General features: G+C 26.5%; 1 protein-coding gene and 1 long non-coding RNA gene across 2 annotated transcripts in view; both read left to right on the top strand.

Annotated features, from left to right (window-relative positions):
• The window catches only part of LOC127278945 (xylulose kinase), a 46421-nt gene that overhangs the window by 23589 nt on the left and 3754 nt on the right, over nucleotides 1–19078 (top strand). The window contains exon 6 of the mRNA XM_051300916.1: nucleotides 13398–13529. Within this exon, the coding sequence (XP_051156873.1) occupies nucleotides 13398–13529 (132 nt within the window). The remainder of the gene's footprint in view (nucleotides 1–13397; nucleotides 13530–19078) is intronic.
• On the top strand, nucleotides 1581–4203 carry LOC127278954 (uncharacterized). Its single transcript, XR_007842565.1, has 3 exons — nucleotides 1581–2456; nucleotides 2619–2801; nucleotides 3147–4203. It is a non-coding gene; the product is annotated as an uncharacterized LOC127278954 (long non-coding RNA).

The following is a 19078-nucleotide window of genomic DNA, read 5'->3' as shown; positions in this document are numbered from 1 at the left end:
ATTAGTGAATGTTTTAGAATTTTAATCGAAGCATGCTTTTAACTTTTTAAGGAGGTGTTAGAGTAGAGTGGGGTAAAATTATCAATTTGTGATATTTCTAACTTCATCTCCGAATCTAGAACGAAATGAAAAGCCTTATAACAAAGAAGAATTTGAAAAAAATTGATATTTTGGCTTTTCTAAATTGAGTTACAGCCATTCTACGCGATCATTGCAATTTTGCCCCCAGTACTGGGGCAAAATCTCCAATTCTATTTTTTGAACTAAAAAACACAAAAGTTAATGAATAACAAACGAAAAACAACAATTCTACTGTCACTGAGGCAACACGAAGAAAAATAGGCTACATAAAACCACCAAACATTGATGAATAAATAATCATTGTACCTTCTCATATACCCTGGCGGATTCGATTTGCGTAATGTCTACTTAACTAAGCGGACTTTAGGTAGACATTAGGTAGACATGTAAAAAAACGTATAAAAAAGCTATTAATCGACTTATCATGATAAAAAAAAGTTGATAAAAGGGTAAATGAATGTTTATAGAGTAAATTCGTACAAAATTTGTAATTAATAAAGCAATAAATAATTAATAATGAATGGAAATGTGCGCGAGGTACCTGATCAGTTCAGCTGTACAATTATTTTCGTGCTATTTTCATGAAAAGAATATAAATTAACTGCAAAAACAATTGATATTTATAAAAAAGTGTAAAATTGATTTAATTTGAGTGTTTGCAATACGAATTATTAAATAATAATTAAGTTTTTATCAAATGTGAATAGGTGTGTGAACTTGCGACCGCCACTTTGAAATTTTTAAAATTTTTTTATAGCATTCAATTGTCCACGAAAAGTCCACCTTTGTCCAACAAAATATTTTAATTGTCCACCTTTTGTTTAAATAAAAAATGGAAAAAATAATTTTTTCAAGTCGAAAGTTCAAAAATTAGTAATTAACATTCACTAGAGCACTCATCGGTTATTTAGCGTTAATAGACGTTTGTCCAACAGAAAATTTATTTTCTAAATAAGAAAAAAAAAAAAAAAGTTTATTTTGGGTAAAATTACTAAAATATGGCGAAATACCAATTTTACCGTTTCCACTACATTAATTGTTTGTCCACGGTAAGCTCAAATAGACAATCAAAGTTATGCCCTAAATTATCAATTCATTCATTCCTTTAGACTGCAGAGATGAATAAAACTTAAATATGATAGTATTTTACTTGTAACAAGTTTCCTAAAAAATCAAAGGTTGGACAATTAAATCCACTAGTTGGACAATTAAATTCACTAGTTGGACAATTAAAATTATGTCCTGAATCATCAATTCATTCATTCCTTTAGACTGCAGAGATGAATAAAATTTAAATTTGATAGTATTTTACTTGTAACAAGTTTCCTAAAAAATCAAAGGTTGGACAATTAAATCCACTAGTTGGACAATTAAATTCACTAGTTAGACAATTAAAATTATGCCCTAAATCATCAATTCATTCATTCCTTTAGACTGCAGATATGAATAAAACTTAAATTTGATAGCATTTTACTTGTAACACGTTTCCTTAAAATTCAAAGGTTGGACAATTAAATCCACTAGTTGGACAATGCAATCTACTAGTTGGACAATTAAAATTATGTCCTAAATCATCAATTCATTCATTCCTTTAGACTGCAGATATAAATAAAACTTAAATTTGATGGTATTTTACTTCTAACACGTTTCCTTAAAATTCAAAGGTTGGACAATTAAATCCACCAGTTGGACAATTAAAATCACTAGTTGGACAATTAAAATTATGCACTAAATCATCAATTCATTCATTCCTTTAGACTGCAGAGATGAAGAAAAATTAAATTTGATAGTATTTCACTTATAAAGCGTATCCTCAAAATTCAAAGGTTGGACAATTAATTCCACTAGTTGGACAATGCAATCTACTAGTTGGACAATTAAAATTATGCACTAAATCATCTATTCATTCATTCCTTTAGACTGCAGATATAAATAAAACTTAAATTTGATGGTATTTTACTTCTAACACGTTTCCTTAAAATTCAAAGGTTGGACAATTAAATCCACCAGTTGGACAATTAAATTCACTAGTTGGACAATTAAATTCACTAGTTGGACAATTAAATCTACTAATTGGACAATTAAATCTACTAATTGGACAATTAAAAATATGCACTAAATCATTAATTTAATTATTCCTTTGCATTGCAGAGATAAAGAAAAATTAAATTTGATAGTATTTCACTTATAAAGCGTATCCTCAAAATTCAAAGGCTGGACATTTAATTCCACTAGTTGGACAATGCAATCTACTAGTTGGACAATTAAAATTATGCACTAAATCATCTATTCATTCATTCCTTTAGACTGCAGAGATGAATAAAATTTAAATTTGATAGTATTTCACTTATAAAGCGTTTCCTAAAAATTCAAAGGTTGGACAATTAAATCCACTAGTTGGACAATGCAATCTACTAGTTGGACAATTAAAATTATGCACTAAATCATCTATTCATTCATTCCTTTAGACTGCAGAGATGAAGAAAAATTAAATTTGATAGTATTTCACTTATAAAGCGTATCCTCAAAATTCAAAGGTTGGACAATTAATTCCACTAGTTGGACAATTAAATTCACTAGTTGGACAATTAAAATTATGTCCTAAATCATCAATTCATTCATTCCTTTAGACTGCAGAGATGAATAAAATTTAAATTTGATAGTATTTTACTTGTAACAAGTTTCCTAAAAAATCAAAGGTTGGACAATTAAATCCACTAGTTGGACAATTAAATTCACTAGTTGGACAATTAAATTCACTAGTTGGACAATTAAAATTATGTCCTAAATCATCAATTCATTTATTCCTTTAGACTGCAGAGATGAATAAAATTTAAATTTGATAGTATTTTACTTGTAACAAGTTTCCTAAAAAATCAAAGGTTGGACAATTAAATCCACTAGTTGGACAATTAAATCCACTAGTTGGACAATTAAATCTACTAATTGGACAATTAAAAATATGCACTAAATCATTAATTTAATTATTCCTTTGCATTGCAGAGATAAAGAAAAATTAAATTTGATAGTATTTTACTTGTAAGACGTTTCCTTAAAATTCAAAGGTTGGACAATTAAATCCACTAGTTGGACAATTAAAATTATGTCCTAAATCATCAATTCATTCATTCCTTTAGACTGCAGAGATGAATAAAATTTAAATTTGATAGTATTTTACTTGTAACAAGTTTCCTAAAAAATCAAAGGTTGGACAATGAAATCCACTAGTTGGACAATTAAATTCACTAGTTGGACAATTAAAATTATGTCCTCATTTTAGAACAATAAGATTATCGGGATACAAGTGAAAAACTATCAATTTTTAATTTTTCTTCTTCTATTCAGTCTAAAAAATGGATTCATTCATAAATTAATTATCAAATTTGATTGTCCAACTCGTCCACTGAATTGTCCAATTAGTAGATTCAATTGTCGAACAAGTATTTTGAATTGTCCAACCCTAGAATTTAAAGAAATCGCGTTTCAAGTGGAAAACTATCAATTTTAACTTTTCTTCTTCTGTACGGTCAAAAAATATGGATTCATTAATGAATTTGGTATCATTTCAATTGTCCAACTAGTACTAAGAATTGTCCAACTAGTATATTTAATTGTCCAATTCTAGAATTTAAAGAAATCGCGTTTCCACTGGAAAACTATCAATTTTAACTTTTCTTCTTCTGTACGGTCAAAAAATATGGATTCATTAATGAATTTGGTATCAATATCAATTGTCCAACTAGTACTAAGAATTGTCCAACTAGTATATTTAATTGTCCAATTCTAGAATTTAAAGAAATCGCGTTTCCACTGGAAAACTATCAATTTTAACTTTTCTTCTTCTGTACGGTCAAAAAATATGGATTCATTAATGAATTTGGTATCAATATCAATTGTCCAACTAGTACAAAGAATTGTCCAACTAGTATATTTAATTGTCCAACCGTAGAATTTAAAGAAATCGCGTTTCCAGTGGAAAACTATCAATTTTAACTTTTCTTCTTCTGTACGGTCAAAAAATATGGATTCATTAATGAATTTGGCATCAATTTCAATTGTCCAACTAGTACTAAGAATTGTCCAACTAGTATATTTAATTGTCCAATTCTAGAATTTAAAGAAATCGCGTTTCAAGTGGAAAACTATTAATTTCAATTTTTTTTTTCGGTCTAAAGGAATGAATGAATTAATGTTTTGGAATTAATTAATTAATTAATTGTCCAACCTTTGAATTTTGAGGATACGCTTTATAAGTGAAATACTATCAAATTTAATTTTTCTTCATCTCTGCAGTCTAAAGGAATGAATGAATTGATGATTTAGTGCATAGTTTTAATTGTCCAATTAGTAGATTTAATTGTCCAACTAGTGGATTTAATTCTCCAACCTTTGATTTTTTAGGATACGCTTTATAAGTAAAATACTATCAAATTTAAATTTTATTCATCTCTGCAGTCTAAAGGAATGAATGAATTGATGATTTAGGACATAATTTTAATTGTCCAACTAGTGAATTTAATTGTCCAACTAGTGGATTTAATTGTCCAACCTTTGATTTTTTAGGAAACTTGTTACAAGTAAAATACTATCATATTTAAGTTTTATTCATCTCTGCAGTCTAAAGGAATGAATGAATTGATAATTTAGGGCATAACTTTGATTGTCTATTTGAGCTTACCGTGGACAAACAATAAATGTAGTGGAAACGGTAAAATTGGAATTTGCCATATTTCAGTATTTTTACCCAAAATAAACTTTTTTTTTTTTTTTTTTTTTTTATTTAGAAAAGAAATTTTCTGTTGGACAAACGTCTATTAACGCTAAATAACCGATGAGTGCTCTAGTGAATGTTAATTACTAATTTTTGAACTTTCGACTTGAAAAAATTATTTTTTCCATTTTTTATTTAAACAAAAGGTGGACAATTAAAATATTTTGTTGGACAAAGGTGGACTTTTCGTGGACAATTGAATGCTATAAAAAAATTTTAAAAATTTCAAAGTGTCGGTCGCAAGTTCACAGACCTAATGTGAATAGTGTTGTGAAAACCTGTGAAAACTAATGAGTTACTACATTACCGATCGCATATGAGAGATGGCGCCACCAGTTTTTACAATACAGTGCGAGCATGTTTTCTTCCAAGCTTTTGCTTAGTGTTGCCGCAAGACGAGACAAGACGAGATTCTGATCAATCTCGTCTCGTCTTGTAAAGTCGAGACGAACAATGAGTCTTGTCTCGAAAAAGTCTCGTCTTGATACATAGAGTCTCGTCTCGTCTTGAATGGTCTCGATATTTTTCAAAAAATAAAAATTATTGATTTGTTTTTATATCACGGGTCGTTTGAACTATGTTCAACTCAAAGATTTTGTTACTTCTGGTTTTCTTGTTGAAAGGTATTCTCTAAGGCTTAAATAATAAAAAAAGTTTTTTTAAAAAAAATTTTTTTTAACTTTTTTCTTATTTAAACCTTAGAACAAGTTTGGAAACTTTTTTTAAAAAAATATTTTTTTAAAAACTTTTTTCTTATTATTTAAACCTTAGAGAATAATTTTCAGTAAGAAAACCAGAAGTAGCAGAACTTTTAGGTTAAACATAGTTCAAAAGACTCGTGATATGATGTATTAAACCTCAGATAACTGACTTAATATTTTGTCTGTATATTGTAAATAAAAACACTTATTCATATGTTCCATAAATTTTGATATGTTATATAGCAGAAAAATTTCAATTACAAATAAAAAATCGATTATGCTACTATATATTGCTATACGAATAATATAATAATTAGAGTTGTGCAAATGTCAAAAATTCGATTCTCTCCATAAGAATTAACATGGACTCGGTTCGGTTCGAATTTCGAGTCCATGTAAAATTCGAGTTATTGCACACCTCTAATAATAATGAATATTACAACCGAAACAGGCTAAGTAACAACAACATAGAATATCTTTTATGTTTGAACTCCTGGTTTTCTTCTTCTGTCTCTACTAAAATCAAAAATGAATTTAAAGAAAAGTAAAGAAATCTAAAATTTTTATAACAAATAGATTTCTATTATTTTAAATGTTCGTGTTTTTTAATAATTAAAAAATTTTATTACGTGTTCTCTATATTAATAATTATTTATTTGTGGATAAATTAAAATTTATGAGAATGAAAGTATTCATTTACACTTAACAAAGTTATGCGTAATACTTATTTTTCTAGTAATCAGTTTATACTCGAGACTCTTGGTCTTGTCTTGATCTTGACACAGTTGATCTCGTCTCGTCTTGAATAATCGAGACAAGATAAATGGTCCGTCTTGTCTTGGTCTTGTCACCTTTAGTCTCGTCTTGTCTCGAAAAGTCTTGAGTCTTGCGGCAACACTACTTTTGCTTTGAAAGAAAATAAAAAGTGAATTTTAAAATGCAGAATAAAGTTATACAAATAATTATTGATTTCATAATTGTTTCTCGTCCAAAATTACGGACATGATTGCAGCTTTTTTGTTACACTCATCGAGAACTTTTTATTATCATATGCGATCGGTAATGTAGTAACTCATTAGTTTTCACAGGTTTTCACAACACTATTCACATTTGATAAAAACTTAATTATTATTTAATAATTCGTATTGCAAACAATAAAATTAAATCAATTTTACACTTTTTTATAAATATCAATTGTTTTTGCAGTTAATTTATATTCTTTTCATGAAAATAGCACGAAAATAATTGTAGAGCTGAACTGATCAGGTACCTCGCGCACATTTCCATTCATTATTAATTATTTATTGCTTTATTAATTACAAATTTTGTACGAATTTACTCTATAAACATTCATTTACCCTTTTATCAACTTTTTTTTATCATAATAAGTCGATTAATAGCTTTTTTATACGTTTTTTTACATGTCTACCTAATGTCTACCTAAAGTCCGCTTAGTTAAGTAGACATTACGCAAATCGAATCCGCCAGGGTACTAATTCAGACTAAGTAGAACTCTTATTATTTTGAGAAATCCATTTTTGTTAAAAAAATTTCTTTCTTTTTGATATTATTAATATAATGCACATCGATAATAATAAATTGATTAATCAAAAAATATACATTCAGAAAAATACTTTAAAAGATTTAAAAATAATCTGAAAAAAGAAACTCTTAAAACGCGAAAAAAATGTTTGTCTCGCCTTAGAATCACATTGATTATTTCGCCCCAACAATAGATTTTAAGATAAAAACACAATAACTCCCGAAACATTTAAGATATCACCAAATAAACAAAATATCATCGTATTTACAATATTTAAATTGATAAGAAAAATTCACCTGCCCTTTTTATTTCTATAGACTAGAGTCAAAAAGATAAGTACATTTTGTTGGCTTATTTAAAAATGCTTGCTTCACTTCAAATACAAATATTTCATGAAAAATTGCAAGTAAAGTTATCAAATATGGACCATTTAAAAGTTTATTAAATTTAGCGTCAAATGGAAGACTTTAAGAGATTTAATTATCAGAAGATGTTCTTTACGATGTGTTGTAACCTTTGAACAATTTTTTCATTTTCTGCGTCTACATATTTACCAGTATCGTTTTTTCTTTTTAATACATGTTGCACTACGAAAAATGAAACAGTCATAGCGTTTGCTATTTTCTCCTGACACATTCTTCTTATTATTATTAACTGGCCTTTTGATATATTAAGTGGCTATATATATAAACTAGCTGTCGCACCCGTCTTCGACGGTTATAATATTTAGATTTAATAAATTTTGAAATTTATAATTACATCCAATTGGATCTAATTTCAAAGAGTAAAAAAGTAATTTTCGATTTTTTATTTTTACAATATCTGATTTCATATTCAGATTTGCAATTATTAATTTTAAAATTCTGATAAAATTCTTAAAATTTCTTGTTAAAAGCATACTTAATTGGTCACAAAATTTTAAATAAAGAACGTTTAGTAAAGAATTATCAAAAAATAAAAAATGTTAAATTTTTTGAAAGTGTCATATTTTTGTTTAAATTAATATTTTTCATTGGTGTGCAGCTAAGATTGCGTTTAATACCCAACAGACTAAAAACATTATTGTTTTACTTATAAAAAGTTGAACATAACGAATTCTTATATTACAATGTTATTAAAAAAATTGGAAATTTAAAAATTTGATTTAGACTTTTAAATTCAGACTATTTACTTAATTTAATAAAAAAATTGATTGTATTTATGTGAAAAAATTAGGTACAAATAGTTTCAAATCAATCTGTCAAAAAATAAAAAAATTGCATTTTTTTGATTTTTTTAAATTTTTTGAAAAAATGTCATAACTTTCGTTCATGTTAATATTTTTTAATCAAATATGGCTAAGATTTTAAGTTACGTTAAGACTGAATACGCTGCCAAGTTTTACCTTAATCGGTTGAGCCGTTTTAAAGTTGTGCCGGTACAAAATATTGACGACAGACAGACAGATAGACAGACAGACAGACAGACAGAATTTTTATTTATGGCATATTTGTTATCTTTACTACTTAAAATGATAAACTATGCAAGAAAAAATTAATTTGGAGCAATGTACAGACAAAAGTCTGATTTTATTAATATAGATATGTTTGTTGCCGGAATATTTTGAGGTTAGGAAGGATTGCCTTATTTTAATTTCTAGCATTATTTGTTGTATATCCAGAAAATTTTCTTTAATATCAATATCAATTGTATTTCATTATACACTTTATTTTAGACACCAATTTTTTTTTCAATAAAAAATATTTCAAAAATAAAGTGTGAAATTTAGAATCGGATGTTATAACTGACACTTCTTAAGTACGTTAAAACATCTCCATTTTGGACATGGTCGTGATATGTCGCAATAGTATTAACAATTTGTTTATGAGCTTACAATTTCTTCGCATCAATTCCTCTTTTAATTTTCTGTCCTAGTTGCAATTGTCTAAGCATTTTTTTTGTATCGGCTTTCTTTTTTATTACATGTCTAATAATTCTTACCAGACTGATTTGAGTGTTTATTATATAAGAAGCCATTGATGTGAGATTTTATAGAATTATTTCTGCCATAATTGTTTACAAGAATGTAGAACTTTACACCGAATAATTTTTTACTGCTGTCTGATAGCTGCAATTTTATTTTTTAAAAGAAGGCAATATGAAGTTGTTCCTGTCAGTGGAATGTGTTTTGTTCGAAATTTTCAGATAACAAATAAACATTGTAAAAAATTGATTTTGGAAATTTTAAATTACGAAGTTGAAGTACGCAACGTTTATATAAACGATTTTTAAAGAAATAATTTTTTAAAATGAAAAATTCTATAATTTTTAGTGTTGCCGCAAGACGAGACAAGACGAGATTCTGATCAATCTCGTCTCGTCTTGTAAAGTCGAGACGAACAATGAGTCTTGTCTCGAAAAAGTCTCGTCTTGATACATAGAGTCTCGTCTCGTCTTGAATGGTCTCGATATTTTTCAAAAAATAAAAATTATTGATTTGTTTTTATATCACGGGTCGTTTGAACTATGTTCAACTCAAAGATTTTGTTACTTCTGGTTTTCTTGTTGAAAGGTATTCTCTAAGGCTTAAATAATAAAAAAAGTTTTTTTAAAAAAAATTTTTTTTAACTTTTTTCTTATTTAAACCTTAGAACAAGTTTGGAAACTTTTTTTAAAAAAATATTTTTTTAAAAACTTTTTTCTTATTATTTAAACCTTAGAGAATAATTTTCAGTAAGAAAACCAGAAGTAGCAGAACTTTTAGGTTAAACATAGTTCAAAAGACTCGTGATATGATGTATTAAACCTCAGATAACTGACTTAATATTTTGTCTGTATATTGTAAATAAAAACACTTATTCATATGTTCCATAAATTTTGATATGTTATATAGCAGAAAAATTTCAATTACAAATAAAAAATCGATTATGCTACTATATATTGCTATACGAATAATATAATAATTAGAGTTGTGCAAATGTCAAAAATTCGATTCTCTCCATAAGAATTAACATGGACTCGGTTCGGTTCGAATTTCGAGTCCATGTAAAATTCGAGTTATTGCACACCTCTAATAATAATGAATATTACAACCGAAACAGGCTAAGTAACAACAACATAGAATATCTTTTATGTTTGAACTCCTGGTTTTCTTCTTCTGTCTCTACTAAAATCAAAAATGAATTTAAAGAAAAGTAAAGAAATCTAAAATTTTTATAACAAATAGATTTCTATTATTTTAAATGTTCGTGTTTTTTAATAATTAAAAAATTTTATTACGTGTTCTCTATATTAATAATTATTTATTTGTGGATAAATTAAAATTTATGAGAATGAAAGTATTCATTTACACTTAACAAAGTTATGCGTAATACTTATTTTTCTAGTAATCAGTTTATACTCGAGACTCTTGGTCTTGTCTTGATCTTGACACAGTTGATCTCGTCTCGTCTTGAATAATCGAGACAAGATAAATGGTCCGTCTTGTCTTGGTCTTGTCACCTTTAGTCTCGTCTTGTCTCGAAAAGTCTTGAGTCTTGCGGCAACACTAATAATTTTTTGCCTAAAAAATATTTCTTGTAGTTTTCATTAATCAACAAATTATAAAAAAATATTTTTTAGGCAAAAAATTATAGAATTTTTCATTTAAAAAAATTATTTCTTTAAAAATCGTTTATATAAACGTTGCGTACTTCAGCTTCGTTTTAAATTTTGGAAAAAATGGTCATTGGTAAAATTCTTTTTGGAAAAAACAGATTGGGAAAAATTATTTGGAAAAAGTGACCCCATACCAAACTATTGTATATTACTTTTATATTAATTATTTTTTAGATTATTTTGGTTGATTTTAAGGTTTTTTAAACACAAGTTTACTACAGGATTGCGAAAGATTTTCCGACAAATTATTTTAATGTATATTATGTGGTGGTTTATTTGCGAATCACTCCTGACACATGTGGGGAACGTCAGAACTATCATTCACCTTGAAAGACAAATTCATAAGACGTACAACACGAAAATAAAAGCAAATTGGTTATTTTAACCCACTCTACTCTATTATACATTATATATATATATTTTTTTTAACATAACGTTTGATGTTTATTGACTTAAAAGAAAATCGCTGGATTTCCAAGACCGAATTCCTGAAAATACAACGTACAATTATCTTTCCATAAATAAATTCCAAAAAGGGGTCATTTACAAACTACATCACGGTATGTTGTACCCATTTTAGACCCCCAACCCTAACGTCACGTTTTGTTATGTTACAAATTGAATTTTTTTTCTATAGTTCATCACGGTCAGTTTGACCACCTCATTCGTGAAAACTTAACAAATTATATTATTTAGTAATTATTATATTTATGTTCATTTTATTCAAAAAGAGATCATTTTAGATTTTTCACGATAATTATTAACCAATCAAAAACAGGAAAAAATAATTTTTTTTAAAACAATTTGATAAATAATTATTTCGTAGGTAAAAATTTCACGTTTAAGAAACAAAATTTGTGGTGGGATCCCTTCAAATTGTTATAACAAAAGTTAACGGTTCCAAATTTCTCGTTATATCAAAATTCGAGTGAAATTTATATGAATAATCCTTAACATTAAAAATTTTGTCACCAAGGACAGACACATTTTTTTCTTATTTGTATAACAGTTTTCGAAAAAAATTTAGGTTACAAATATTTAAACTAGAAAAAAGACCTCATGAGTCAAAATTATCCAGTGAGTCAACGAAAGGTTAAATTGATTGCCCCCACAGCAGCGAAACTTTCCTGAAAATATTGGAATATTTAAATATTAATTAATAATAATAATAATAATATTAATATTTATTAATATTTATATATATTTATTTTAAAATATTTGGAATATTTAATTGCAAAGTTTAGTGAAAATTGTGTAAAGATTTAAATGTCCTACTTAAATAAATGTTTAGCGCTAAACTTTCCTGAACATTTAAATGAAATAACATATAATGTGAAATATAAGATATTAATATTATAATTAGGCAAAAATTTAATTTAAATGTTCAGGAAAGTTTCGCGCTAAACATTTATTCAAGTGGGACATTTAAATCTTTACACAATTTTCACTAAACTTTGCAATTAAATATTCCAAAGATTTTAAAATACACTGCAAAAAGAAGTATCTTAATATAAAATGTTTTGGTAGTAACTTTTTAGTTATTTGAAATATCTTAGTTTAAAATGTTAATAGTATTTTTGCAAAAGTGCTTCACATATTTTTGATGAAAACAATTTTGAGTTTAACTATATGACCTCTTATGTAAGATGCTTAATGTATTTTATATTTTAGTAACTTCAAATTTTGACGTATCTTAGAATTTATAAGCATATTTTTTCTAAACATCTTATGACTCAACAAATATCTAAATTCAAGTTACTTATAGAAACTTAACGAAGTAACTTACATTTTAAGATGAAAGAAATATTTTAATTCTTGTTAAAACTCAAAAAGCATCTTAAATATTAATAAGATAATTAACAAAATATCTTTTTTTAAGATGGAAGATACCATTTTTCCATATTATATCTTATTGTAAGATACCAAGTATAAGTCACTTATTACTCTCTAAATTTGAATCAGCGGAATCTCGCTGATTCTCATTGTCAGCTATAAGCATACCACTGATTCCAATCAGCTTATATGCACTGATGAATTAGTGGGATTTCACTGATTTTTCAGCGTATATCTGCTGATTGGTACCAGTGGTATACTTATCGCCGATTCAAATTTAGAGAGTATTTTTGCAGTGTAAATATATATAAATATTAATAAATATTAATATTATTAATTAATATTTAAATATTCCAATATTTTCACCAAAGTTTCGGTGCTGTGGGGGTGTATTTCTATATTGAAAATAAATGAAAACAATATTGAACCTCCCAATTCTGTAACTCGTTTAGCGTCCGGCCGAGCGCTAAACGAGTTACAGAATTGGGAGGTTCAATTATTAGATTTTGTTGTTATGTGCCTGAAATTATGAACGTTCCAATAAACGAATTTGTTCTACCTACTATTTTTTTAACTTTAAATTTTATTATTTAAAATATTGCTTTCTCTATCCAATAATAAATTAAAAATTTATTAAATATTATTAATGTACCTTTTTATTTTTCATAATAGTAGTAATTTTTTAAAAATGTTAGATCAAAATATGATTTCGTTCATTTGAACTTTCAGACATTCAGGGACATTTGTTTGTGAGATGGTAATTGTTAAAATTATTAATTTCTAAAGCAAAACCAAACGGAGCAGTTTATTTATTTTTTTAATTGGTTTTTAGAGAATTTCCTTGATTAGCAGTTTCATGGCTTCATTATTCTTGGGAGATTATGCCCCAATCGACTTTTCGGACGCTTCTGGCATGAATTTAATGGATATACGATCGAGAGAATGGTGTGAAGAACTTCTTCAAGTGAGTAATCAAAATCACTTTTTTTCATTTACTAAATAATGATAATAATTTTACTTATAAAGAAATTTAATTTATTTCTTTAAAAAAAAATTAATATTTTTAATAATCGTCGTTTTTTTTGTTTATAGTTATTGAAATTTTCGAAAAATATCCAAATCACTGTTAACTTCAAAGTATCAAATTACAACAAATTGATACCCAAAATAGGGATCAAATAATAAATTGATACAAATTTTGGTCTCAATTTGATACACTTTGGTATCAATTTGATACTTTTAAGAAAACTGTAAATATTACTTAATGTTAAATACAAAAATTCAACAATTTTCTGGAAAAACAAATGGAAAGATTTTGTAATTATAATAAAACTTAAAAACCTGTTTTTATCCTTAATAAAAATTTGTACGTAAAATAATTAAAAATACCTCATCTCGTTTGTTGCATACAAATGACAGATATAAGAGTATAAGTAAAAAAATATTACTAAAAAATTATTTCTGAGGTTATGCTGCACCACTTGTAAACTTATAATTTGCTTATTTCCATAGTTTTTTCCACTTATTTTTCTTAAAATATCCAATAACCTGAAATATTTTGAAAAACACTATAAATTTTAGGTGATTCAAATAGATTTTTGCAAAATAGAAAACTTTTAATGAGCATAATAGTATAATAGACAAAAAGATGGTATAATTATCTCGATTTACGGTAATGTTTTGTTCCAGAACACTTTTCATTTTTTATGTTGTACAAAAAACAATAATTTTTAAAGATTACCTTCGTGCTAAATATTTTGGGTCTGTCCTATTCACGGCGTACTCACTAATACTTCATTGCTAAATTCACTTCATTAATCCCGATCAATAAATTAACTAGGATTATTAAAAACTTTAAAATTCTATTAAAACAAATATATATATGTTATATCTTTTTACAATCGGATGCAGAAAATTTTAACTCGAGTGTAGAGAATACTTACATAGTACAGTCGTGAACGTTGATACCTTCCCTTTTCTGTCCTTGTCTTACACACGTGTTGCCATGGCGTTAGAAAAGGACAAAAGAAGTATAGGCATATTTACTACCACGACTGTACATTGTGGCAAGGATAGAAAGTTGTCAATTCCTGAACGAGAGCAAAGTTTGCCGCACGGTATAAATATAAAACATTAAAACTGTATAGATAGGGGTAACGAATTGGTTTTATAATCCATTCTTTCTATTATAGAAAATCGACACTTATAATAATTGTTAATAATTAATCAAACGGAATAACTGATTATAGGTATTGCCTAAACACTCTTATGTCAGGTGAAATGTGAAGTTAGTTATGAATCGAAATGTGAGTTCGTAACAGTTGCTACTTGAGGATGTAAGATGTCGCTAGTTTGTCATTCTACACTTCAATTTTAATTTCAAAATATAGATTTAAATATCGACTATAAAATAAAAATGTAATAAATAAGTTATAAGTGATTATTATGATAATTCATAATATTAAATAACTTAACATATATGTCCAAAAAAAGTCGTGCCACCTTTGTGATTTTGGACAAGTATGTTCACATTAGAAAAAAAATACTAAACATCATAATTTGATTTGAGTGTTAATGGATATACTAAAGTTTTTGGGGTCGCTGAATCCGAATTTAAGGTCAGATTTAAAAAATTCAAAATATCAGACCCAATATGGCGTCCAAAATTTTTTAAATTGACTACCCTTCTAGAAAAAATCGATTGAAAACGATTGAAAACAATAGGAAAGAAATTTCTATTGTCCCCAATTGTGTTTCTTAATCGTGTTCTTACAATTGAGGACGATTGACTTTCTTATTATGTATATTCAATCGTTTTCAAACGATCGTGTTCTATAGATTGTATTCCATGCACGTGTGAAAATGTTTTGAAAATTTTTAAAAATGCAACTAATTAAACAGTCTATAAAAATATTATTTTAAAGATTATTATTATCTAAACTAAAAAATTAAAATATTTATCAATGTATTTGTCACCACAGAAGAAAATCATATATTTTGTCAAAAATTAATTAAAAGTTATTTTTTAATTTATCTTTGAATGAAGCTGCACAAGACGAAATGTTTATAATTTGCAAAAAGTATAAGTTAAAATTTTTTATAAATAAAATAATTACAGAATTTAATAGAAGTAATTCAATTTTGAAAGAGTTTGTATTGAAAGTTTTGACTTATTAATTTTAAATAATTGAAATTTTGTAAAATTTATTCGAAAAATTTGAAAACAATTGAACTTTTTAAAGAATTTAATTACAATTTTTGAAAATATTTAATTGGAAAATTATGGTTTTTTGTTGTTGCAAGGAGTTCAGGTAAACTTGAAACAAAATTTATATTGAATAATTTTTTTGTTAAATTTTTTTGAAAAGCTGCTGGACACCCAAAGTTTAGAAAAACTAAAAATTTGTTCTAAAAAAAATGAAAAACTGAAATTATTTTAAAATGTAAGAAATAGAATTTTTTCTTATATTTATTTTTATATGTACCTAATTATTTAATTTCTGTTTACATGTATTTTTTTACGTACCCATTTATTTATTTTTATTTTTTTTAAGGTTATGTATTAACAACTCAAAGGTTGTCATACTTAATTTGTTCATATATAGGATAAGTAAACATATTGACATTATCCATATCACTAGGAATTTTACTTTAGATTTTAAATATTTGACACATACGCACGAACAGAACTATATATTACAAAACATTTAGAAGAAAAACATCTTTCCTGTTTGATTCAACACTTTTCTTATTCTTATTATTAACTATTTGCGCATGTGCGTATATCGTTCTCCCGATAGCACCCGATTAAAAACAATTAAAAAAGTATAACTTATTTTACACGATTAAAAACAATTCGAATCAATTGAAAAAATATATACTCCAATTGAAAACAATTCAAAACGATTAAAAAATTGTTGTACTCAATCGTTCTGAATCGTGTTCAATTGATTTTTTCTAGAAGGGTAGATTTGCATAAAAATGGATCCTTTAAGGTTTTTGGGGTCCCTGAATCCAAATTTGAGATCAGATTTTAAAAATTCAAAATGGCGGACCCAATATTGGGGAAAAATTTAAAATTGATTCGATTCGTTCAAAATTCTGTACTTGGGAGTTTTTGGGGTCGCTGAATCCAAATTTGAGTCCATAAGTAGATTCATTGTGTTAAATAACAGTGAGCGGAAAAAGTTTTTTTTTGTCCTACCTGCATATGGAAAGTATGTCATTTCGGGCACTTAATGCGGGCGCAAAGTGAGTGATTCCCGCCCGGGGGTAAAGTAAGCGAGCGCAAAAGAAAATTTACACAAATTTATTCTTAAAAAAAAATTGTAATTTAAAAATAATGAAAATTTCATAAACTAAAGGCCAACGCACAATATTTTCGCGAAAACGAGATGCATGAGATAGAAAAGGATACGAAGATATTTCTATCCTTTTCTAAGGGGCCGTCCATAAACCACGTAGTCCAATTTTTGGCACTTTTTGACCCCCCTCCCCCCATGTAGATCAACGTAGACTTTCGCTCTAACCCCCCCCCCTCCACTGGCAGAACGTAGTTTTTTTTACTTATTTAAAAATGTATTTCTTTTGTATAGATAACAATTTCCAATAAAGAGAATTCAATTTAAGAACACATAAGGAATTTTAATTTTAATTTTTTAAACTAATAATAATAAATAATAATAAAATAATAATAAATAAATAATAAATAATTTATACTAATGATTTTTTCAATAAATTAAATTCTCTTAAATATGCTTTTACACACTTTTTAATACCTGAAGGGATTTAAATTTTATTTAACAAAAATTTCATCTGTAAGAATATTACACCTGTTTTTTAATAAGAAAAAATTACTTTTAATGAAAATTTTACGTTATATAATTTTCAAATTATATAGTAATTCGAATAATTAATTAATAATATTAACATTACATAACTTTTAATTTCTATTAAAAATTATATTCTAATAAAAATAAGTTTTACTAAAACATTCTTACCAGTTAAATGTTTGTTAAAATGAAATAATAATGTATTTACTATTTTTTTTGGCAGCAAAATCGACAAAGTGAAATTCATTCTAATAATTATGATAAATAAAAATATAGCTTATTAAAAATTTCAATGAATGAAAATTTAGTAAATTGTAGAATTCTTAATTAATAAAAATTTGTTTACAATATTGTTTGCATTAATTTCTTTTGATTAAGTAATATTTCTAAAAGCAGGTGATTTCGAAACACTAAAAATGCAATTTTATAATTTTCATGGCATATTATTCGTGAGACCCAATTATTTTTCTTATTTTCATCAAGTTTATAATAATCATTTTAAAATAATTTATACATATTTAATTTTACAAAAATTCTACTTTATATTCATATATCGCTCAATTTGACATTGGAATTACCCGCGCAATTTAAAAAATATCAAAATAAATGACTTAATAAGTACAACTACGGAGTCATGGCTCGAACCCCTCCCCTCCCCCACGTAGTTTACCGTAGAATTTCACTGAACCCCCCCCCTCCCCCTAAACTGGATACGTAGTTTATGGACGGCCCCTAACTCATGTTTCACATTCATGAGCGCCTTAAAATTATTTGAAAAACTTAACGTTTTTCTTAGTAAATAATTCTAACATTTAAAAATATTCAAAACATTATTAATTTGGAATATACTAGAATATTTGGTTTGAAAATATTTATATAAAATGAATAGAAAAATTTTAGATTTAATTTATTTTCTTCGTTTGGGTTATTCTCTATATATTAAACAAAAATTGAGAATAACCTGAGATTTGATTAAAAAAAAATTTTATATCACAGAGAACAGTTTGATATGTACCCAGTTAAAAAAAAGAATTGGGAGTAAGCGAAAAGAATTGGTGGTAACTGAAGCTGAATTCGGTTTGGCGAAAAAACATTTGACTTTTATTTCTTTTTAAAAAATTATATATTTCTTATTCCTAATCGGCCTTTTTAGACTTCGAAACATTTATTCTATTTATTTATAATGTAAACTCGAATAAACAAACGTCAATTCAAATGTTCAAAAGAAAAGAATTCATGGTAAGAAAAAAATAATTCACCGTAACGTTCCAATTCGGTTTTTTCGCCGAACCGAATTCAGCTTAAGTTATCACCAATTCCTTTTCGCTAACTACCAATTCTTTTTTTTACTGGGTATTTTCTTTGAAAATCAATTCATAATTTTTAATATTAAAAATGTACAAAATAATCTCCCCCACAGCACCGAAACTTTCCTAAAGATTTCTTAAAGATTTATTTGAAATGTTCGGAATATTTAATTGCAAAGTTTATAGTGATAATTGTGTAAAGATTTAAATGTCCCGATTAAATGAATGTTCAGAAAAGTTTCGCGCTAAACATTTATTCATGTGGGACATTTAAATCTTTACAAAGTTTCGGTGTTGTGGGGGTTACAATTTTCAAAATTTTTCAAATAAAATTGAATTTATGAAAGTAACTGATTAAAATTTACTGACCTAAA

This window comes from Leptopilina boulardi, unplaced genomic scaffold (genome assembly GCF_019393585.1).
Source record: "Leptopilina boulardi isolate dan_hultmark-lab unplaced genomic scaffold, ZJU_Lbou_2.1 LbouV2_213, whole genome shotgun sequence".
In the NCBI taxonomy this organism is placed as follows: Eukaryota; Metazoa; Arthropoda; class Insecta; order Hymenoptera; family Figitidae; genus Leptopilina; species Leptopilina boulardi.
This window is presented reverse-complemented; position numbering and strand designations above follow the sequence as displayed.